Source organism: Trematomus bernacchii, unplaced genomic scaffold, assembly GCF_902827165.1.
Source record: "Trematomus bernacchii unplaced genomic scaffold, fTreBer1.1, whole genome shotgun sequence".
NCBI classification, from domain to species: Eukaryota; Metazoa; Chordata; class Actinopteri; order Perciformes; family Nototheniidae; genus Trematomus; species Trematomus bernacchii.
The window spans coordinates 314,438-340,068 of record NW_022987429.1 but is presented as its reverse complement, the minus strand read 5'-3'; the positions used below and the strand labels follow the sequence as shown (position 1 = coordinate 340,068).

General features: G+C 40.9%; 1 protein-coding gene across 1 annotated transcript in view; it reads left to right on the top strand.

Annotated features, from left to right (window-relative positions):
- The window catches only part of slit3 (slit homolog 3 (Drosophila)), a 228,127-nt gene that overhangs the window by 197,537 nt on the left and 4,959 nt on the right, over positions 1 to 25,631 (top strand). Inside the window, 11 exon segments of the mRNA XM_034141508.1 lie at positions 1,392 to 1,516; positions 4,131 to 4,228; positions 7,808 to 7,931; positions 7,933 to 7,948; positions 10,169 to 10,262; positions 11,133 to 11,232; positions 11,234 to 11,271; positions 11,888 to 11,903; positions 11,905 to 12,129; positions 13,673 to 13,803; positions 25,467 to 25,621. Of these exon segments, the coding sequence (XP_033997399.1) occupies positions 1,392 to 1,516; positions 4,131 to 4,228; positions 7,808 to 7,931; positions 7,933 to 7,948; positions 10,169 to 10,262; positions 11,133 to 11,232; positions 11,234 to 11,271; positions 11,888 to 11,903; positions 11,905 to 12,129; positions 13,673 to 13,803; positions 25,467 to 25,621 (1,122 nt within the window).

Genomic DNA, 25,631 nt, shown 5'->3' with positions numbered 1-25,631 from the left:
GTCTATATTATCATCAACTGCTACCAGTATTTTATATCAGGTATTTTATATCAGGTATGTCCTGTTTTAGTACTGGTAACATCTTGTTCTGTGTCATGACTCTTTCAAAGTTAACTGGATTGCTACTATATCTGAGTCTTATTATTATGTTAAGTTTGACACTTTTACTTGTTTTCATTGGTGGAGTATTTTATTTTTGACCTTGTAGTGTTCCATCGAAAGATCCAGACCAGTGGAAGTCAAGCAACTGTGTGATTAACTTTTCTTCCACTGGTCTGGCTTTTGTTTTTAGGCAATCTGTGGGCCAAAATTGACTTTATACCCAGTCTCAGGTCATGTTTCAGTGTTTTTGGTGAGGAGGGCGGCCAATGGTCTAACATTTACATGGCTGTGTGCAATTCAGACCAACAGCAAGATCGATTGCCGACCACTGGACTTCAGTCCAAAAGCATGCACAAACCTTTAACTGTTCATTGGTCTTAAAGGACGTGTGAATGTGTTTTTTGTCTGTGCGATAATGTGTTGTAGACTAAGTTACCTGTCCAAGGTGTAGCATGCTCTAACTTTTACTTTAAGTGTGAGATGGGATTGGCTTTAGCAAACTGTTTTTTCTTCTGTATAGCATTCCACCTCTTCAGAGCACAACAGTTTACATTTTTGGAGATATTGCACTTTAGATACATTTTTAAAGCTTGGAGGCATCAAATAGCTAAGATTAAGAGGAAGGCTTTAAAGCAAATCATATTTTTCTGGGTGAGCCACTTAAATGTACCTCAATGTTTTTGTATAGATTGTTTATACTATTGGTTATGCTTCTGAAAACAAACTTTAACCAACATTATGCATCAAGAACTACTGTTTAGTACTCTATTCAGCAGTACAGCTCGCCATTTCTGAAAGAGGATTGCCTACGTTTATAGAGAAAGATTGAGCAACATAAAAAAACCTCTCAGTTATATCTTGAGTACAGGGTCAACTCAGCTCTATTATAACCTGTCCCAAGGCTCCCTGGTATCAGACCACGGGACATTTACACACTGAAAAGAATCAATCTTGAACACCATGGTCCTACATGCAAGGAGGAACAGTAACGCAGGGGCGTGAAAGTTGGTATAAATTGGACTTTCACTCGAGGTGCTGATATCAAACCTTTGTCCAGGTATAGAGGAAATTCACATCATCGCAGGGATTCAAGCTCGCTTCCCCTTGTTCCTACATGCACCAGCCTTTGAAAGACAAAACACATGTATTGGCTCTTAAGCCTTACTTCTCTTATCCTGTCAGACATTCTCTTGGAAAACGATACACTTTTGCTTCCTTTTTGTCTCCTTACCTCCAGTTCTTGTTTCCCTCATGTATCTTACACTCACCTGGCTCTGTATCTTTTTTAGGTCCGGTAGACATCAGCCTGCTGTCTAAGTGCGCCCCCTGCCTGGCAGCACCCTGCCAAAACAATGGTACCTGTGCCTCTGATGCTACTGGGTCCTACAGCTGCTCCTGTCCATATGGATTCAAGGTGAGACACTATACAGTATAGATACTCTTTAAAGTGAAATGGAGTAATAAGGGTATGGTCCTTAGTTTACAATAGAAGCCAACTTCCTTTAATCTCAACAAACCCACAGTTACTAAATATTAGAGATTTTGAAGTGATATTGCAAGGTCCCAATGCACTTTTTATCTATATTAATATACAAATATACATTTAAGAAATCTCCATATGATCCCGTATTGGGCCCATTTTTACGTCTTATTGGGGTAAGAAGTTCATCCCCTCCTACCATACCTCCATTAATAGTTAAAGGTGATTACAAAATGTTTCAAGTGTGAAATTATATTGAAGCAGATGTGAAACTTGACAATGCTACTCTATCCCCTGATCCCTACTACCAGCACTGTCTCATAAATAAGCATTATGTATGCAATGTTCCCTCTGTATCCTGAAGCTTGTGAATTGTGGATCTGGGCGGCACAGCAGCAAAACAGTTGTTACTTTTGCTGTCAGATTCATGGAACTGGCTCGCCTGCATGTGTGAAAGGTATCCTGGATGGATAGCCATGCTGCATAAGCCTTTGGTATTAGCAGTATTATCTGGCTTAGCTTTGGCCTTGCATGCATAATGTATCTACCTGTTCATCAATAGACAAATGATGACTGCAGCTGGCTGCCCTGGAAGGTATCGACCGGTCAAAAGACGAAGGGGGTATAATGTCAAGACCCCCTGCGTTAGGAAAGACATGAACAATCTAGTAGTGAGAGGTCGATTTGCGTTAAGGCTGGTGTGTGTGTGTGTGTGTGTTGTGTGTGTGTGTGTGTGTGTGTGTGTGTGTGTGTGTGTGTGTGTGTGTGTGTGTGTGTGTGTGTGTGTGTGTGGTGTGTGTGTGTGTGTGTGTGTGTGTGTGTGTGTGTGTGTGTGTGTGTGTGTGTGTGTGTGTGTGTGTGTGTGTGTGTGTGATTTATGTGTATGTATGTGTGTACACATCAGATTACCAACCAGTTTGTTTGTACGTGTGTCGAGATCAGAAGGTTCAGGCTTCTGTGGGGTGTGTGTGTGTATCAGTGTTTGTGTGTGTATGTGCAAGCAGTTTTAAGATACACTTGTGGTCTCATGTGTGCACACTCCTCATAACCTTTGGGCTTTTTACAAGAGGACAAAGCCTTCATCTCGCTTTTAATTAGACCATCACTTGCCAAGGTCACAGACTGGAAAACAGGGACTGTTGGGGGTGTGTGTATGGGTGTGTGTACCGGTGTGTGTTTGCTCCTAAGTGTGTGTCTGTGCATGTGCATGTCTGAGTGTATGTTTTCCTTTCTGTGTCCACTGGGACAAACGTTAATTAAAATGTGTTAGAGGAATCAAAGGAGCAGCAGAGAACAAAGAAGGGAGAGAGACAGATGAAGAGGAAGAAGTGAGACCAACTAAACAACAGGAGATAGAGTAACATAGGTGGATGTATAAGAAAGACAAATTGCAAATGGGTTACTGAGAAAAAATTGGATAGGAAAGAGTAGAAAGAGGGAGAGTAAGTAAGAAAGACAAAGTGAAGATATACATAAAATGAAAAGAGGTGGAAATAATGAAGACAGATGGAGAAGGAAAGCAAGAACAAACGTCCTGTTCGCTGCTTTGATCAGAGGAGGCGGGTGTGTGTTGGTGGCCAAAGGTCTGGTGGTTGAAATTAAAACTACTGACCCCAGGGCTCGATGTGGAGACAGAGAGAGTGGGTGTGTATGTGGAGGACTCTGATACATATACAGTTCCTAGTGAAAGCTGTTTATTTAGAAAAACAGGTGTGTGGGTGAAAAGAGCCAATGAATCAAAGCAGCAGCCAGAGTACTCATACTGTACATGTGTGCACACTTGCACAGTGAAAACACATGGTGAGCTGATGACTGTGATTGTGGGTTAAAAGGAAGAAAGTAGAGCGGTTGGTTAAGAAATTGCCGTATTTTAGATTAACCAACCAGAATAAGATTAATTAAACCTTCTATCTATTGGCAGGCTTCGCTATATCTCAAATATAAAAAAGTCTCAGGTCCTTAAGCAGAAAATTGGTAGTTAAATATGCGTCTAAAAACTAAATGGAAACTGTCTGGCCTACCCAGCTTGACTTATTCCTTGAAAAAGCAATAACACCTACGGTCATTGTAATGTCAACCTGTCATTAGTCCAAAAATATTTTTTATTTTTTATTTTTTGGAAAAGGCAATAGTGAAAACATTTTCCATATTAAAATAGAAATTCAGTTTTTATACACGTTTTTAATCCCAGAGATATGTTATTTAAATTATGCAGTGCTTGCAGGCACACCATTGCTGCCAACTGTATTTACTCTTAGGTCCATGCAAGGTATTGATCCCATGTCCTCTGGTGGGCGATTGCCTTATCCCTGCACCATCTGTCACCCAACGTAGGGTTCCCATCATTAGCATGTAGCTTATTAGCCACATCTTCTGCTGTCAGTGCAAGTGTTAAACACAATCAGAAAGTAACAGGATCATGTAATGGAGAGCCAAAGGGAGGGATGAAGTTGCAAAGTAAATGCAGAACTGTCGTCGTATTATCTACAGAATAATACAATCTGATGTCCAGTTATAACCTTTTCTTTTTGCTTGTCCTCTCCTCCAGGGTCGCAACTGTGAAATACCCATCAATGCCTGTGTTAGTTTCCCCTGCACTAATGGAGGAACCTGCCACATCCAGCCTGGCTTTGAAGACCACTTCAGGTACAAATCTATTGTTAAATAATATTCTTATATAGTAGTTTCAAACCCCCAAAGCTGTGTAATTGAGCTTAAGCGTCAATATGCCACTGCACTGCCACACCTCTCTATTAGTGTGATTATTTTATAAACATCCCCTTGTATTCTCATTTTAAAGAAAAATGTACTTTACTCGGCTCACAGAAATATTGACTACATGAATAGGTTGGACAGTCTTCACTGGACAATGCATTATCCAAGATAACAACTTACTTTGACCATATGAATGCATTTTCCTCCCTGTGTTTGCTGTGGGGTTGGAGGAGGGGGTGGTAAGACAGGGAAGAAGGAACTCCCATTTGGGTTGCTCATTAAATCTTTACGCCCTCTCTGACCTCCTCACATGCTCCGAGGGATGTTTTAAAATTCTGTCAGTGTCCACCACTCAACTGAGTTTGCATTAATACGACGACACACTGTTCCCATGTGTGGTATTTCTTTGGTGGTTAGACACATATTATGTAAAGCACCATATAATATAATCTATCACAACAAAGAAATTATGTTGACATGAGCCTTTCATTTTCATATAGGCATTGATGCCCAAATGTAAATGTGGTATCTGTGTTTTTGTACAATGCACAGGTCATTTATTGTAGGGTATTTGCAATGCATCTGTAGTGCAAACTCAAAGCAGAAACATGATCAGTCTTTCTGGTTCTCACTTTTTACTGTACATATCCACTGAAAAGATTAAAACTTATTACAATCAGTGTGTTCAAAGTAACAACAATAGACATGTAAAGCTCTCTAAATTACTTTCTTTGGACTATGGAAAAATAAATCCCCCTTGAAATCCTCAGACACTCACCAATTAAAAGAAACATCCATAATATTTAACTGTCAAGTAATTTAAGCTGATGAACAGCATAAACTTTAATCCCCATTCAAAAAGCCTTGACCCCTTTATTCATTTATATTCATCCTGGATAAGCGTACTGCACTTGCTCGCTCCTGTCCAGGAAACCCCTGGATTCACATTCATGCAGTTTCACACATTCCAACCTGGGAGCTGCCCAACACAATCTCAGTTTGACTCCTGCAGCTCCACTGGAGGCACCGGAGGTCAAGAGCATCTCCGCAGCAGCTGTTTCAGGGAGTGCAGCCGATGTGGGATCTTAAAATAGCTTTTCACCACCTCTACGCCTAATTTAAACATATAGTGACATGAGACCAAATGGAGCTCAAGTAGCAGACCACAAACCAAAAGTAATCAAAATGTAAGAAAAGTGATGAATTTAAGTGAGTAGTGTGACTTTTTTATTTGGTGATTTTTTTAACAAAACAGCCCTTTTGCCATTAAAGTTAACCACACCAGAAATACACTACATTTGACACTCATAAAATACAGGTTTTAAAAGCAATAAAAGAGCCCTTTTATGTTAAAAAAGGTCTTTATTTGTATCATACTGCCTATGCCGCAGAACCTCTTTTCACCCTCTGTCTGAAACCAGAGGTTCTGCACTGATTGGTTAGTAACCAGCTTAGAGATGTCCCAACCTTTACCCTATCACAAACAATGTGTTGGAGCGCTAGCCAAGAGAAGCACAAGTTGTACGTAGTGATGTCACTATGTTTTCTGAAGAAACACACAGGAGTCCTATTGGGCGTTTCAGGCTGGAGGGGGGGAGTGTGTGGGAGAGAAACTCCTGTGGAGGAAACACAGGGATTTCAGCCTTTGCAGACCATTTACATGCACAAAAAATATACAACACACTACAGGAACATTTGAGAACCGCAAAAGCATGAAAGGTCCTCTTTACGGCAGCCTTACAAGTGATTTTGCTCAATTTATACAAAGAGAGAAACATAGTCTACATTCTTCATGCCCAATACTGTAATTGTCCATACAACATGCCACGGTCATCAGTGTCTCAAGCAAATCCCTCTTTGTCTCAGACTCATGACAAACAGCAGCTTTGATTGAAACAATTGTCGTGAATATCTTAACCAGATCCGCCTGTACCTTAACAAGGCCTTTGCCCTTTGTAAATCTTTGATGTACATCTGGCCTTTAACTTCCTGCGTGGTAATGCTATTAGGGGTCTCTTTACCCTTTACAGATCTTCTCTTAAATGTTAATACCAACACAGGTGGGTACGTGTGCCCTCTGAGACTCACAGACAGAAAGAGTTGGAGACCAGACCCCTTTGACATTTTATCATGTTATATAATCGGTGGGGGATATTCAATAAGTCCAATTAGCCTCGGTTCTTAGCAGGGACCCATTTGTCAAAAATGTCCTTTAATGTCAAGACTGGGATTTCATTGGTGGAGCAGTGCTCTCTGCCTGACCCTGTCTGCGCTGGCCATCTTTTCTCATTTCTATTTCTTAGTCAGTGGTTTCCTATGGGAAACTTAACGTCTTATTTCTAACTCCTGCATTTTCCCTTGTCTCATTTTCTTTTGACGCCGACTTTGCAGAGGAATTACTCCTTTAAATGTATAACTTTATGCAAATTAAAACATATAACCATACCCACAGCTAATAATTTATCAGGACAAAACGGGTAAATAAATACTGTCTACTAGGAAAATAAAATTAGACAGTTTTACTTTTTGGCATGAATGGGGAAACAACCACTTGAATCAATGAAAAACATTCACAGGTGCAAGGGAATATGAGGATAAGTTTAGTATATCAGTTTCTGTTTGTGTGGGATGATTCGGTTCCGCACACAAATGTGTAGGATGACCTTCCTCTGAAATCTTTTGATCCAATAAAAGAAACGTGTTCAGTAAAGTGTAAGAGACCAACAGAAGAAGAGACAGTCGTGAGAGAGGTTGATCCGCTGAGTGCAGCTTTGGTCAGATTCATGGTGTTTATCTTTACCTAAAGGCGGTGTGTGTTTTGAGTGCATGTGATCTATTATAGGGAGTTAACCGAACTGAGATAAGGAGGGTGGGAAGAGGAGAGAGACATCAAGGGCTGCAGAGAAAAAAGGAGGGTGAAATGAATCAGGGAGGAAGATGAATAGAGGGGGAAAGTAGGCTTTGATAATTCCTGTAGTCGCCCAGGTGGTAACTGTAGTGGCGTCAAACCAGAAATTAAAAACGTTGTTTCAGCATTTTCTTTCTTCGCTCGAGATGTGTTGATTTGTTTTTTTCATAGACCCTGAAGGACATTCTGGTATTCATTAAGGAAAGACCCAACAAGAAAGACAGAGAAGACATGAATCGAAGGACTGTGTTCAACAGAGAAGACTGCTTTTCCATGTGTTTTAGAGCAGAAGAAAATAGTCAACGAGGGTTAAGCAGTAGTTGTAAAACTTTAAACAGCCACGTTAAAACTTAATTTCTGCTATAAAATAAGGCATTTATCTTGATAAGACTCCAGTGGTGTGTAAGAACCAGTGGAAATAAAAGCCACTAGAAATACAGATTCAATCGTTTTTCTGCCCTTATACGATAATTTAAGGGGAAATGAAGTTGAGCAGCAGATTCATCTGGCTGGTTTTATTTCAAGTTGTGCAGCAGGAGTGTGTGCTCAGATCTGCTCAGTCACCATCTTATAATGCTCATTGTGTGTTTGTGTGTTTCCAGCTGCGTGTGTCCACCAGGCTTTGAAGGCCAGCGTTGTGAGATAAACCCAGACGACTGTGAGGACAACGACTGTGAGAACAACTCCACCTGCATCGACGGAGTGAACAACTACACCTGCGTCTGTCCCCCCCAACTACACAGGTACACACACACACACACACACACATGCACACTTACCCACACTGAGTCTATTCTACTCTCTGATTTCTCTGAAACCCTCAGTCTTTGCCCCATGAGCTATGAGGCTGGGACTGTCACCAAGTCCCTCAACGAGGCACTCAAACACACACACACACACAAATCACATTTTTCCACTTTACTGGATGGTAAGATAGTAATGGACAGCCTCTCCGCAGTGACCTGAAACTGCTCCTACAGGAGTTTAAGAGCAATCACACAGGAAAGAGAGAAAGAGGGAGGGCGGAGAATGACAGACTGATGGCACTAGAAGGAAAGGGAAAAATAAAACATAGCAAGGGGAAAAGGGGAAAGAAAGGGCCGATAAAAGGGCAGAACAACCGAAAAGATCCTTGGTTGGTGCAGAAAAATCAAGCTGGACTGGAAGTTTTTATATCTGTGACAGTGTCCTCTAAACACACACACACACACACACACACACACACACAGTCACAGCTGGTCCCCTTTGACACTGGATCTCAGTCAAAATACACACACTCACCATGTCATTATCGTTGTTGGCATAGAGCAGCCTCTTACATTGCCAGTCACCTTACCACATACAGCTGTTGTGTACACACACACACACACACACACACACACACACACCACAACACACACACACACACACACACACACACACACACACACACACACACACACACACACACACATGCACACAGCTGGTTCCTTTGGCTCCACTGAGCTCAGTGAACCGAGGCCTAATCATCAGGTGTCACATTAAGAGGACAGTCCTCTCGCTCGTCGCTCAGCTTTCTCCAAACTCAGCAACGAGGACTGTCTCATCAGATTTGCACCAGAGAGGTGAGGAGAAAAAAAATCAGGAATGAAGGTCACAAGACCTTTTAAAAAGCTTGAGATAACATTTCCACAACCCAGGAGTTGCAATTTAAAAAGAAAAAAATGGACATGAGGATAAATGTGCTGCATTCTATAGATAATGAGATAAATTGTGTTTGCAAATTTTAACATTTTCCAAGCTGGCACTAGAGCAAAAGGTCAAGACGTACCTATGGAGACTATGCAAAAAAACGTTTTTATATAAAGACATTAGTGTTTGACATTTTTGGAAAGGAGCAACAATGTTGTGAGGTGGACTTTTTGACTTGCAGATGATGCTACACAAACTATTATATCACATTTTGAGATGCCTTCCTCAAAATTGTGACAAAATATAAACAATTTCTTGCTAGCATTTGAACATATTGAATCAAAAGTGTTTTATTTTGTGTTAAAGAAAATTAAAATGGTAATCTATCTATTGCTTAATGGCACAAGCACTGTAAAACACAAACAGTGGGCAAGAAATGAAAGGCTAATGCATAAATCTGTCCCAACATGTTTATCATCTTCTGAAACCACCTCATCCATTGCCTAGCTGTTTATTTGACATTGAATACATTTATGTTGGCATCTTTAACTGAGTCTTCAAAGTGTAAACAAGCTTGCCAATGAAGCTTCTTGTACCATTGCTGTTGCTTTGAGATCTCAATTGAGGTTTCCAGCAGATGCAGGAGTGCACTGTTGCTCAGAAGGACTTGCATCTAAAGCGACTTGAGAGGAGAGTGGTGGAGACAGACAGGGTGGGAGTCAGGCAGCACGATTAGATTAAAGCAGACAGAGAGGGATGGAAATGGGCCTGACCTTTCTCAATCCCCTCTTCCTTCATATGGCCAATTTCAGCTACTGCTTTTACACACACTGTTAACCCTTCTCACCCTTTGAGACTGCAAGTGTGTGTGAGTGTCTCTGAGTACATTAGTAAACCGCAGCCACTGTTACACAGCCTATTAACCCCCCTTTCCATCAGCTCTGAGAAAAAGCTGATAATGCTATTCCCTCTGTGTGTGTGTATGGAGACTTGCACATTATCGAAAGGCTTTGAACAAGATAGACACATCTATAAATGATCTGTTTCCACCCTTGTTTTTCTCTCTTTCCGCTGTGATTTAAAGCTGACAGAGAAAACATGTGAAACTAGCCCTCTCCTCCCATCTCTTTTTATCATCCTTTTTCCCATGTTCTGTATTTCTGTTGAATGATACTGTAATCTGCATAAACCAAAAGCTAAAACACACCCCCACACGTGATGGTTTAGATTGACTAGCTATGTTTATTTAATTACTAAAGAAATAAACATTTATTTTCTCTTTTTGTCACCAGGTGACCTGTGTGACGAGGTGGTTGACTCTTGTCTCCATGGTTTCGACCCCTGTCAGCACGACTCAAAATGCATCCATGTCGGCCACACTTACAGGTGAGTGACAGCTTCGCAGGAGGTCAGCACTGAAAAGGGTCGGAGGTCACATCCCAGGGAGTGACAGCAAAGTGACAGATTGCAAGGTCAAAATGCTAAAAGTCGTTTCTTTTAAGAAACAAGGAAAATGTGAATTATCATCACTGCTTTGGGAATGTGTCTATTTGATTAGACAAATACAAAACCAGGCAGACGGTAACATTTGAAGCAAATATCGAGTTAATCTCAGGGTTTGTAAAATAACCGTTACACAAACACTTGCAGTCATTTAGCTAATGTTATCATCGCCTTCCTTATTACTGGCTTAAATGTGGGCAATTGTCAGCAACCATTATCCTGCCATTATTGTTCAACTTACCTAATTACTTTACCATTACCATTTATTTGCTGTTGTTATGTGAAAAACTGAACATTTTTATATTTGAACCATTAGATAAATGAAATAAAACGCTAATTATTTTGTCTTAAAACTAAAATAAAACATTCATGGGAAGATAAGACATTTTGCTTCGGGCAACAGATGGCACTTTATAAACAATCTGTTCATCCCACACAAGTATAATATACTTAACACCACTTTTCCTTAGATATTACTTAATTTAACATTTGTCCTTATTTTCTCATCTAAATTGTGTTTCTTTTTTCAGCTAAAGCAGCTTATAGTGCCAGAGACGCAATAAAATAAAACTTTGTTATTATGATTCGCCAATATCAATCCCCAAACAGACCATGGTCCAGCTCTTGGAAACGTGCTGTTTCTTAAAACAGGCTGTAGAAAAGAACTGCAACCTGTCACCTCTTGGTGCAGTAAAGCATCTGCAATCAGCCTGTTGCACACACTCAGTAATCTCCATATTTCCATGCCACTAGGTGCGAGTGTTTACCGGGCTATGTGGGCCAACACTGCGAGCAGGACTATAATGACTGTCTGGAGAATAAGTGTCAACACGGAGCGGAGTGTGTGGATGCTGGTTAACGGATATACCTGCGTCTGTAAGGAGGGATTCAGGTAAGAGTCTTGGAAAATGGGTTTAATAGAAACGAAAACAGTCACTCTCTGCAGCGCCAGACTGGGAGGGTATACAGATGGCGCTTCATAATCAGACACTTGACTATTTCGACCCACTGCGTGCATGAGTGTGTTTGTGTGTGTGAGCGTGAGTGTGTGTGTGCAACAGATGCAGCTCCATGTGGTTAATTATAGCAGAGACTGTTGTTTTGAGAGAAACAAATTCATCACAAGGGACTGACAGATAGAGAGAGGACAGAAGGTGAGAGAGAGGAAGTCGTAGGTATGCAGGAAACAAACAGATGAAGGAGACAGACAGCAGTGGAAAGATGGATGCATTATGGGCAAAGAGAGGAAATTAAAAGAAAGTTTGAAAGATGCAAGAAGATAGCGTGGACAACAATGTAGAATCTGTTTGCTGTGTCATACTGATAAAACATGTCCATTTCCTTTAAAGAATATTACCTGTACAGCTTCAACAATCTCCAAATGTAATGCAATGACAAACCTAGCGGGTATTAAACACATTTTATCAGAGGATTTTGACACAGCAAATCACCTCATTAAAGCCATTTGAACAAGTTATCTCATCCTGTGTTACCTTCTCCTCCCTCAGCGGGCTTTTCTGTGAAAAGCCCTCCACCAATGATCTTGCTTCAGACCAGCCCCTGCGACCAATCCGATTGCCAGAACGGCGCCCAGTGCCTGGTGGTTGCTGGGGAACCCGTCTGCCGCTGCATGCCCGGTTTCTACGGCAGCAAATGTGACAAGATGGCCACTGTTCACTTCCTGGGTCGGGATGGATATGTCGAGCTGCCAAGTGCGAAACTCCGTCCCACCGCGCATATTTCATTACAGGTATGGCCGACTTTGACCTCTGCTAACAAGGTTTTTGTAGAAATCTGGTCTCTTAGGTGTTTGTACACCTTTTATGGATTAAGCCAAACATATATTGTAATGTATCCTATCTTTAATGGTAAGTCAACATTTGGAAGTACAAAAGCCATATTCTGCTGCGCTACATGGAAAACATTTATGGTCTACTTGGAATAGAGCTGCGAGCTGCTCAAATCAAACCTATAGAGTTGCACGACTTAGTGCCGACGAAGCAAAGCAAACATCTGCTACACCCTCTGTTTCCATGCGCACACACACACACACTCACACACACACACACACACACACACCACACACACACACACACACACACACCACACACACACACACACACACACACACACACATACACACACACACACGCTCATACCCACAGAGCATACATTTTAGACACCTGAGAATAATAACCTAATAAAGACATATTTTCCTTCTCTTTGGAAATGAGAGTGTAAGTGCGTGAAAGAGAAACAAGAAAAGAAGGGCAGTCTAATTGATATTTACCACCTGTTTGGACCTATGTGAGTGTGAGTGAATGTGTATGTGTGTGTGTAAGCCTCTGCTTTCCTGCCAGGAGCTTTCAATGTCAGTGCCAAGACTGTTCAAAGTACACCAAGAGGCCCTGACTCAGAGGCAAGAGAGAGAAAATGAAAAAGAATGAAAGGGCCACAGCACTTCATAAATCACTGGATGTGTTTCTCTTTCTCTTAAACACTTTTCCTCTTTTCTTTGCGTCTGCATACCAGTTCTCTCTTCACCCACCTTCCTAAATCTCACTCTTTCTTCCATCCCGCTCTCACTCTCTCTCTACGGTGCTCTACATTTCTTCTTCCTTTTCTCTCTTCTCACTCCGCCTCACTCACCCTCTTCTTTTTCTCCAGCAGCTTGTTAGCAGGTGTTTGACTTGGCTATGCTCCATTGAAGCCACAGTGTTAAGTGCTTGGCCCCTTGGCCCCGTTTCCACTCGCTAGTAGTTTAGTTAGCGCTCAGCGGCCACATGCGAGCGAGTGTGACATGTCAAGTGTGTCTGTGTGGGAGGGAGGCGTGAGTGACCTTGTTTTAGAGACGTGTGCGATGGAATTTACAGGTTCTCTCATTTTGGAAGAGTTCTTTAACGGTGTTGTGAGCTACCAACTTTAATTCAAAGTGCATTAGTATTTCATGTATCATCAAGTGCTGTCTTATATCAATCTAGGAACTAGCTCAGTTACATGTTAGGGGCTTTGCCAGGTTCTCTTGAGCGGTTAGATTTTACAAGCTAAGGCAATGGTAAGGAAGTGAACCCAAGTAGTAACAAAAGTGTTTTCTCGCTTTCAAAAACAAGTAAAAAAAATGTTCACACAAATCACCAGAGGTTAAAATCAATTGGCTTACTTGTAATATAACAAAGACAATCGGCATTGCATGAAGGAAGGTGATGGATTGAGGTGTATTGCCGCAGTCATCCTTGTACTGTCTTCAATTATTACTTTCTTTATTTCTTATCTTACCTTTTCTGTCCCTCCAGGTGGCTACGGATAAAGACAACGGTATTTTGTTGTATAAGGAAGACCACGACCCCCTGGCTCTGGAGCTGTACCAGGGACACATAAGACTCATCTACGACATCGCCACCTACCCACCCACCACTGTTTACAGTTAGGGCCACACACACACACACACACACACACACACACACACACACACACACACCACACACACACACACACACACACACACACACACACACACACACACACACACACACCACACACACACACACACATAAAAGTACTCTCTTGCTCTCTTATCCTCTGCAATGAAGCAAATTGCCTCATTCTTATCCTCAGTATGACATGCTGAAGGATCAAGTTTTAACCTAGTTAACCCACACATTGACTTTGAATTTTCTTTTGCATGTTCACTCTTTTCTTTACTTTTCAATTACACATGCAATTTATTCCAATTTCTTTATTTAAAGGGCCCATGTCATGCTTTTCCGGTTTATTACCCGTCCCCTTGTGTGTTATGAAGGTTTTTATGCATGTAAACGGTGTGCAGAGTCAAAACCCTCAAAGTACACCCTATAGCGAGTAAAACTCTAACACAGAAAATACCTCCCCAAAACGCCTCGTTGGAGATACGTCATTGTCCATTTGATTCTTCCATTTCGTTCCGGGTACGGCATGATGTCATGCCGTACCCGGACGAAATGGACCAATCCGTGGAGCCGTTACGTTACGTCCGCGGAGCCGTTACGTTAAGCCCCGCCTGATTGGTCCAAATTGACCGAATCCACTGACTTCCTCACACACACATCTGTGTGCAGGGAGCAGGCAGCTCATGCTGATTTCTCCTCCCTGGCTGCAGGCTGATAACAGACAGGTGGGATCGCGGCGGAATTCTCTCTTGCAGACCCATTCTCACAGCGTTTATCAACCTTTTTCTTACTCAATATCAAGCCACACTTATTGTTTTTACTTCGGTGTGAGTTTGTGTGTGCTCAGGATGAGTTTGTGTGTGTTTGGCTGTGTATCGCTAACAAGGAAACAACACCTCCACGGAGCTCAGCGCGATCACAACGTCCCGACCAATCAGAGCACACTGTGCTCACAGGGAGGGTGGGGGCTGGAGCTATTGGAGCTACAACGAGCCGTTAAAGGCAGAGAGTGAAATTCAGTGAATACACGTAGTTTACAGAGATGCTGTATGAGAAACCAATGTGAGTTTGGAAAAATGCAGAATATAAATCTATTCTAGTAGACCTCAACAATGGAATTATGATCAGTGGAAACGGCCATGACATGGGCCCTTTAAGCTTTATCAATTAAATGAAATATATATATTTTGCACTTGATACATGGGTTAAAAGAAAGTGTAACGCACTTTAGAAATCAAAAAGCACTAACTTAACATAAATAAGACTCAAGTGTTACAAAAGTTCAAGGTAGAGCAGAAAAAAATACACTCATACGCACAAATAAAGGTTTCAAGGATGTGTGTGAGATTTTTTATTTACAGTACTTTAAGGACTTTTCAGTAAGTGCTGATCTGGCCATGAGAGCACAATTCCATTGGCTCATTCTGACACACACACACACACACACGCACACACACACACACACACACACACACACACACACACACACACACACACACACACACACACACAGTAGCAGATCCATGTACAAGCACTTCCCTCTTTAAACAAACATGAACTCAGAAAATTCCTTTACAATCTTGACTAGACAGTCGTGTCCCTGAGTGAAACCCACCAGATAAATCTTCAAACAGTGAAAACCAAATCCCCCATTCAGTCGGTGAAGCCCCTGGATATAATGTGATAAACTACATTAACAGTTTCATAGAAATGGATATACCATGGTAAGCTATGGAAAGAGCAATGGTAATCCAGGAAAAGAACATGATTGTGTTTTCAGTAGATACTTGCAGGAGAAACCATTTAGGGCTTTTATGCAACATATGCAGATTATATTTCAGCATGTGGTATTATATAGAAACAAAAAGAAGACTAAAAGACTTGCTACTACCGTATAACTATACATGTTTGCAGAAATACTAATCATTAAAGGCACTGCCAACATTTCCCCTGGTGTCTTTAGTGGATTGTATCGTAGATTTTAATACAAGTTACACTTTACGTCAAAACACGGCCTGGTTAAATTAGTCTCCTAAGGCTTATAACATGCCATGTTTATGAATGAATTATAAGCCATTTGATGCTGTGTCAAACTGTGTAAGAATATTAATATAGAAATTAGCCTGAGGGGACTTGTACTTGTCTCATCCCATAGATGATTTGTAATAATTAATAAAGGGTTTTTGTCACAGCGTGAAATGTAATTCGCTCCATTACGGTTTATTTTCTAAAGCCTCAGAAACTACTATAAACGTTCATGTTGTTTCTGTTACATTTGGCTATAACAAAAGAGATGTAACCAGATAATAAAGTATGCAGAAAGGATGTACGTTGTGTGAGCTGCTGTACAGGAAAACCCAAATCTAAGGCCTAATGGCTTTCGGACCTGAAGGTTGGATTTAGAGAAAGTTGAAAGGAAAGAGAAGGTGCATGACATACTGTAGGAAAGGAAAGAATGAAAAGAGGGACAGAAAAAGGATTCCCTGACTTTACATTAAAGTAGAGAGAGACGAGCGAGAAAAGGTTCTTGTCCATCTTTGTCTGGTGCTGATTGGCTCTTATTGATTCTGTCTGCTTCTCTGTCTGTACTGTCTGTGGCAGCAGGAAAGAGGAAGGGAGATGTGAGACGGATATATGTCACAAGATTGAATCCCATGTATTGTCTCGAGGGATATTCAGTTTGAAACAGACAGCAGTGCAAACTTGATAACATGAAATACATTCAGAAGCAATATTTCATTACCACTTCATTTGAATAAATACCAATAACCAAAAGGACTTCTGGCAAGATGATGTGTCTCAAGCTTTTACACCTAATCTGTTAAACTGCGTAAGGAAGATACATGCAGTGGAATAAAGCAGCAAATGAATATATCTACATTACTGTAATACTGAGTGTCAAAGGAGAGTTTTATTGAACAAGGCATGGAGAGGCCCCGCTGTGCCAGTCCAAATAGAGCTGATATTTCCAGTTTTCTCACAGCGGAAGATAATGGGAGGTGTCAAATGCAGATGGAAAAGTAAGTTCTAACTTTAAGTCGAGCTTGGAAAGGATTTAAAAACACAACATTCAACTTGAAAGAGACCCAACAATACCACTGGTTTGAGACAGAGGCTACCAATCATTCTGACCAAGGTCTCATTTTATATAGCAATTATACCCAAGTATGAAGATAAATGTTACAGTATTACAAAGATATTTAACATGCTTTTCGTACCACTTTTGAATGACTTTATCCAGTCAGGGTAAAAATGCCAACTGCAAAAGAATGACGAGAGAGACAGAAAGAAGAAGTGAGAGAAGATGGAGTAAAGACAGATGAGGGTTTATTGCTTTCTCATTTACTCACAATCCTTCTCTCTATGTCATTTAATCAGTGAGTTTCTTAGCATGTGACATCTGGCTTTTGGATTTTGGCTCTCCTCTGTTCTATTGTTACCGTGGATGGAGACAAGGTCACAGGAGGAGGTAGCCTTACTGCTTCTGATGATAATAAGCAGCCGGTCTATTACACATTGACTTCAGGATTAAGACATTATGTCATGATATAAATCCTGCAAGCAGCTGTCTTAGAAGAGCACTGAAGCCACAATTTACAAGATCAAGGGCAAGACCGTTTCTGCATCAGAAATTTCAATTATGATTCTTTTAAACCCTGGTATTTTTTGCATCTGTAGTGTCACTATATAATGCAGGGATTCAAATTGTTATACTTGACGTGACGTATGACATGAAGAGGAGGAATGATGGAGTATTTTCCTGCCAGTAACAGTTTAGTGCAAGGTGTTAAACTGTTAATGGCCGGATATAGTCCACAACGGACACCCATGTGGTTTGGTTTAAAGTTTTTTTGGTGTCTGCATGAAAGTGTTCACACATACTGTCTATTCTGACGCATTCAGTCTGCTCTGTCATAAATTTGGTGCTGCAAGCAGACAGTGTGCTTCCACTCAGTTTGAGACTTAGATTTGTATAAAAAAGTATGATTTGGGCTAGGACAAAAAGACAGTTTCTCATAGTTTCTTTGAACTCGCTATATAAGGTTTAAGAGCATTGTACATTCACAGTGATACTGCTAGTGTGGAAATCTGATGATATGGGCTATGCTGTTATGCCTCTGCTGTTGCATGTATGTATAGACATTTAGTTTTACAACCGCTACAGCATAGTCAGAATTCAAAATGTAAATCAATGTGAAGAGGTTAGAGACAGTATGTTGGTGAATGTGAACTCTGTATGATGTCTTCATTGACCTTTGATAAACTGATGCATACAAACTGCTTACTTATAATAATGTGATGCTGTATTGAAGCCTGTAGTTGAATTTAGGCCAGAGAGCGTGCACAGTTGTAGAGACGTTTCCCTGAAGCATGTAGAGACCATGACCTTCTCAAGGAGATTACGGCAGGGCTACAATATGGCTAGAGATCATCTGGGTATAAAGACGGTGTTGTTGCCATAACGAGCAACTGTCACTAGTTTTTGGATTATTTTATTTTCTATTTCTGTTCTGTCTGTTTCGTTGAATGACTGATGGTTTGTAATCTGGGTGGGTAGATGAGTAAAAACACTCATCACCAATATGACCTTACTAGAATATGTGCTACTTTTCCCCACTATGGATGTCACATGACCAGAATGTAGTATAAGACACGTTCTCTCAATACTTATTTTTACTCAATTGAACTTGAACACATTGTAATGGAACTCAATGGAACCTGTACTTTCCATTTAAGTGTATTTTAGCAAAGCAGGATTGAACTGCTCATTGCCTGCTAACAGCTATCGTTAACTAGCGCTCCTCCTGCAGATGTCATTACAGGTTGTTGTTAAAAATATAGCACCGGGTAATGAGGGAATGTAAGTCTTTGGCCATGAACATTATCTGCGATCCTAAAGAAAAACGAGTGTCATCAACTTGGTATCTAAAGTTCTGCTCTAATCACATATCTCGTTCCGATTTCATGGCACATTGTGACGAGAGGAAGGCATGAAAGAATGAAACGATGGGGTTCATTTTTAATACCTGGCACAGATGGGGAGGGGTGGTGTCTGGGTTGAAAAGCTGGAGCAGGAGAGAGAAGAGGACAGCCAGGGGGACGTATGGACGCATAGAAAGCCAGATTGATCCGTTGAGAGGCAGACAGAGATGGAGAGATAGCCAGAAAGACAGATGGATGGACTGATGCTGGGCGGCAAGGAGTGGCGAATCAGCAGACAACAGGATAAAGAGATAACTGGGTAGAATAGGTTTGCCCGCTAGAGGAGAAAAGAAGGAGGGGGTAAAGCAGATGGATAGAAAACAGACGAAATAAAAAGACCATGAGACACGGTTGAATGGCAGGATGGATGAAAGAGGAGGAAGGGATGACAGAGGGATGGAGTGAAAGAGGGAGGAGAAGAGCAGAGGGGGGAAAGTAAACCACAGAGTGAGTAAGGGAATTATCCTTGTCTGGTGTTGTTAACTTGACACGGGCCACGCCTGGAGGGGAGACAGACAGAGCATAAGAAAAACTCAGAGAAACAGAGCAAGAAAGTGTTTAAAAAAGAGACACAGAGGGGTAAAGAATGTGTACAGCAACAAAAAAGAAAAGCATTAAATGTGAGAAAAAGAAAGGCATAGATAGACACAAATAATACGGAGAGCATGGAGGAAGGAGGTCCACAAGAAAGTAACATGAAAGATTAGAAGCTAGACAAGGAACCAGATCCATTAAACCAAATAATGTCTGAGCACAATGCTAAGCACTAAGTAAACACTATCTCTATGTTATGATTAGCATTTGCAATCTGGAAGAAGACAAGGCCAAGCTCAAAGCCTGGGGCTCATTTTACCACAAGCCCCTATGTGTTCCTTTGCATGTGCCATCATTTGATTGCATGAGTCTGAGTATTGCAAATGGCCTATCTTATCTGCCCTAATTTGGAAATACATTGTAAAATGACTCAAACCGCAGGCACAGCTTAACGTCCTGCCACCATTCAACTGATACTGTCCAGAATGGCGTAACTATTTAACCACGGCAGTCTCAGAGCAGGATTTCTGGCACATCCCAAACATGGCACTGTTTGTGCAGTTACTGCGGTTTTACAACCGGGGCCAGTCGCGGGGATGTTCCTGAGCGATCCCTTGGTTGGTTATCTTGTGAGAAACACAGGAAAGGCATTATGTTCAAGCCAGTTTTGAAGACGAGCTGAAACATAGCAGTTGTTGCCAGACCATGATACGCTAATGTCAAACAAATTCTGGTAAATGAATTAGTCACCTCAATCTGACCAGTTGAAATTGGCTTGATATTCATATTGGTTGTGTGAGAGGTCTATTGTTGCCCCAAAAAAAGGTTGCACTTGCAAAAGACTGGTGGGTGGAGCAGGATAAATAGGAGGTCTGGTACACATATGTACATGTGTGCTGTACATGGAAACACTAAACATATAGAAAGGAAAGAAAGCATGGGCAAATCCCTATAGTTACATGCACATCTGCCCAGATGACATCTGGATAGGAGGCAAAACCTGCAAAGAAATCGAAATTGGATTAGAAAAAAGAAAAGAAATGCAAAGAAAAGAGAGGCAGATGAGAGGAAGAATCTCAGCAGGGCAGACAGAAAGAGGCAGGGGGGAAACGCAGAGGGAATGATAATGAAAATAAAAAACATACAACCTGCGTACCAGTTAGCTGAGCTTTGAACCTGGAGGGAAAAAAAAGTTGGGGGAGGGAGAGTGACAGAAAGAGAGATAGGAGAAGGTGTACAAGTCCTTCACTGTGCCCTCATTAGCAACAGATGAGGGTGGCTATGCATGCCTGGTGTTAAATGAACACATGTGCTGGAGTGTGTGTTGTGTATTAATGTGCTGCCCTTTACTAATGCCACACTAATCTCCCATCGGGTCAAAGAGAGCACGTCTACTGTTATTCATCAGCGAGCAACACAGGGAGGCATGGCTACATGGGAGGGGGAAAACAAGGATAAAGAAAGTTAAGGGCAGAGGAAGAGATAGATGGATGGATGAGCCGACAGAAAGGAGGGGCAAAGAAAGAAGTAGGTTAAGGAGGAATCATGATGGATGGTAGGACAGGAGAGGGTAAAGGATGCAGAAAAGAACATAGAAGACTGTGGGACTATACTTATTGTATAAACTAAACAGTAAATACTTACTTATTTCACTGAATGAGAGAAAATATTGAACAATATTAATACCATTTTGTATTTTATTGGTTAAGAGGTATGAAACAAAGCAATATGCCACCATTGCGGGTTTTAATACGTTTGAATACGTTGGCAGAAGGCAGTATGGATAGTTCCTGATGAGATGCAGAGCTGAAGGCATTATTATCTGAGGGATAGAGTGAACCCCCACGTGCCCTCAAAGGGAATAAAAGGAGAAAAAAAAGTTTATAAAAGTTTAAAAATGCAAACGTATTGCATTTCAGAAGTGAAACTCATTCAAACTAAAATGAGTTATAGGTCCGAAGATACTCTGGGGACATTAGGTACACATATGATGTAATGTAATTTATGATAAAAGCACTACAAAGTAAAATCCACATCAGTTACTGTACATTAGGAAGTTTTCGCCGGGCTGTATTTATCTTCATAACATTTTACAGGTGTGCTTTTTACTCACAATGAATTCCATGCCCCACTATACAGTATATCACTCCCCATACACACCCACGAATGACTGTAACCCGGTTTCTCCTCATGTTCGGCATTTAAAATAAATACAAATTATTTTGTAAAAAAAGTTGCGGCTACGATATGTTCTACGGCTGTTCCAATCACACAACTTAACTTGTATTTTATAGTTCGAAATAGTTCTTACAATATTAAATGATGCCCAGATTTAGATGAGTGACTGAATGTTTGACCTGAATGTGGCTGCAGGCCTGTGGTTAAAGCAAACAGACAGTCCTTGAACATTATAGGTTTAAAATGCTCAGAGGCAATTCAAACAGTCTAATACTGAAACCTTATATGCCTGAAACAACGAGCGCTCATTCCTGGAAGTCCACATTAAACGCTACGACTCCACTCCTGAAAAGTACAAATTTCATCTGAACCGGACGGCCGGCTTTAATGAAAGAAAAACAGAAAGGAGCTCGCCGTTCAGCAGCTGCCGTCTCAGCAATGACTAATTGAGGTTACCACGGCAATATGGGACTGGGATTTCTGTCTGTGGAACATCATTTTAATCAGACTGGGCTGCTAAACACACACAAATACACAGACTGATACACATGCTCATACATACACAAATGGAAGGATACTCACTCACACAACACACACACTTGCAGACTCAGAAACGGACTCAAACACAGACACATGCACATTTATGGTTTAAAGACCATGTGCAAAATTACAGCGAGAAACAAAAAAGTATATATATTCACAAAAACATGCATGATTACTAAAACAAATAATTCACGTTGTCATGCAACGACACACACACACATATACTGTGGAAACACAAAGACCCCAAATGTGGTTTAGAAACATTGGAAGTAAAAGATAGCAGTGCCTAATTAGATTTAACAGTGTAAGTGGATCTGCGTGGTTGTTTTTAATCCAAAAATGTTTTGCAGGTTGAGATATACTCAAAGACCTGTAATTACTTCTGGGTTTGTATTTGATTCAGTTGCATTAAAAACAAGCCAGTTTTTGGTTTATAGGAAGTAATTATTTTGGTGAAGTGTATTTTTCTGTATATTTGCTCATTCAGGGTGTTTTTGATTTTGTACTGACAGGAAATTCACGTCCCTTGTGGGGTTTTGGCAATAACATCATGATAAAAGAGAGCGGGGCAGTTGAAATCTGCTACGGCTGTGTGTTTGTTTTTATAAAATTCCATAATGGGCTGCTTTTTCCCTAAATGCAGAGCCAACACAGCAGACTTCAAAGAACCTGAAACTAACACTGACGTATGCAGTCACACAGCTTTCACCAACATATAAGCCAATTGAGATACATATTTGTATATTTGTTATGTGTGTAACACTCAAACATGTCTCAGTGAGATTCTGGATAGCTTCCACTTTTTTCCAACACAGATGCCTGATATTGTAAAACAAAATCTGATGCACACACACACACACACACACACACACACACACACACACACACACACACACACACACACACACACACACACACACACAACCTGCAGGTCTGGCATCTGTTCGGACATGGAAGCAGTGACCATTAGTCATCTACTGCACCCAGTGGAGCTTCTGTGTCACAGCACGTTAATATCTACGAGTGTGTGTGTGTGTGGTGTGTGTGTGTGTGTGGGTGTGTGTGGTGTGGTGTGTGTGTGTGTGTGTGTGTGTGTGTGTGTGTGGTGTGTGTGTGTGTGTGTTGTGTGTGTGGTGTGTGTGTGGGTGTGTGTGTGTGTGTGTGTGTGTGTGTGTGTGTGTGTGTGTGTGTGTCGTTCAAACCTGATTTTAAATAAAATTGCATGAGCTGCTTGTTTAAAAGGAGTCTAAATGACTTACTGTCTTAAAGCAGGGAACAGATGAGCAAAAAGAAGTAGAGAGTCTAGCGCGAGGAGTTAGGGAGGAAAAGGAGTATGTAAAGGAAGGAAGGAAAGAAGAGAACGATAAGAAATGTTTAGGGAGAGAGGGAATACGAATTGATAATTGGATAGAGAAGAGGGTAGTGAGATAAAGAGCTAATCTTTCAGAATAGCAGACCATCTCATTGTTTGGTTGCAGCAGGCCTGTTTGAGACCATTATTACATTACATGGCTCCTAATGGAAACCATGTATGTGTCTGTGTTAGGTCCACAGTGAAGTAAGAGTTCTTTTTTTAATAAACCGCCAGTTAAATTCTACTAAACTACATAAAGCAGGCTTAGTTTTTTTTTGCCAGTGTTGACAACATCATCTATCATGGCAACATTATACCAAATTGAAGATGTGTATATTTTGGTGCAAAAGACAGAATGCAAAGTAAATCAACATTAAAAAATGCACACTTTATGACTATTAGTCAGCTGGTGAAAGAAACATATTTCAGAAAGGATTTTATTTAATTGTTTCATTTATTTTTCCCCTATTCCTTATTCATTTCATTTGAACTTCTTTTGCTACTTCTCAATCGTCTATTTACTTCAACTTCTTACCGTCATAGTCTTAGTTTCCATCTTACAATGATCTCCTTCCTCTTCTTCTGATAAGCGATGCAGCGGAATACCAAGGAATGAACATTGCCGGTTATCTTGATGTGTTTATTTGTATATCATCAGAGCTTACAGATATTTATATTCAGATTTGACCTTAGCTTTAGTGCTACTTACATCTCAACTAACGTGCTTGAGATTGTCTATACAACAAATTATAATATTTTTCAGAATCCGGTTTATTATTCTTTTTTGGATGTGATTAGACTTATGATCCTTGAGTGTAATTCTAACTCAAATGAATTAGTATCAAAAAGTAATACATAATAAATAATGATAATAATAAATGAAAAAGGTAAAATAATAATAATAATAGTGTCAACCCTTAGCACATGATATTTTCTGAGACGGTTATACATAAACATTTTAACCGTACTTCATATGCTGCATATGCTCAAAAACAAGTTTTCTTTTTTCTTGCTTTTGTATGGAGATTGTTTTCTATGTGGCTTACCTCCAGACCTCACAACCTTGCTCCATTTGTTGTTAATGTAACATCACTGTAATCTGAATGCTTTATAAACATCTGTCAATCACTGCTCACTTGAGGCTCCTTCGATAGTTAGCCAATGCATGTCTGCAGACAAAGGGAAGCTTTGTCTTGATGCTTGACTGTGGGAGTCTGCAGCAGACCACCAGCGGAAAGAGGGTCTTCACTTGTTCTTTGTGTTTTTGATTTCCTGCTTGTTTTCTCCGGGGTTCAGGGAAGGAATAACTTGCTGAACGGAGGCACAGTCAGCTTTACCACCCCACCATCTACCTCTCTTCCCCTCTCTGTCTCTCGCTCTCTCTCTCTCCCTCTGTCAGCTGTGCCAAACCACTGTCTCTAGCTGTCTGTCTCCCCTCCAGCAGAAAACCACTTAGTGGGGAATCTCAGGCGCACATATACACACACACACTTTTTTCCCAGGGTCATACATGGTGCAAAAGGTCATCAGCCTGTTTCATAGCATTCTCCTCTTCAGTGGAAATATTTATATCACCAAAAACTATCAGCGCTCTATAAGAGAGCCTCTTTCTTTAACACAACGGTCTTAACTGGTTAGGTCTGGCCATTAAATTGTATAAATGTAGTCTCGCCCCGAGGCTCCGGCTCATGTGAATAAGCAAGACTGTGGGGACCCATTCTGGGCCACAACCCCCATGTTAGGAAACCAAGGCCTACATCAAGGGCACATTATAATCTCCCCCAAAACAACACTGCATTGAGGATGTAATCAGTCTGTTTTATGTCTGGGAATAACATTTCAACACAGATTTCCCTAATTTATTTTCCTTTACTTTGGTTGATTTGCAAACACAACAAAACAAAGAAAAAATGGTTTGACTTGAAAATGTTTGGGGTCTGTTTTGTGTCTGGTATATTTTGCGCTATCGTGTTTTTTTCCTCCATAACTCTCCTGTCTGGTGAATTCAACAGTAATTTATCGTAATAGGAAACATACTGAAAATCTTTTTGTTGTGTGTTTTTGTTGCAGCGTGGAGTCGGTGAATGACGGGCTTTTCCACACCGTTGAGCTGCTGATTCAGAACCGCTCACTGAGCCTGGTGGTGGATAGCGGTGCTCCCAAGAGCCTCGGCAAGCTAGCACGCCAGCCCTCCGTCGACCACAACACCCAACTTTACATAGGAGGTACGTACAC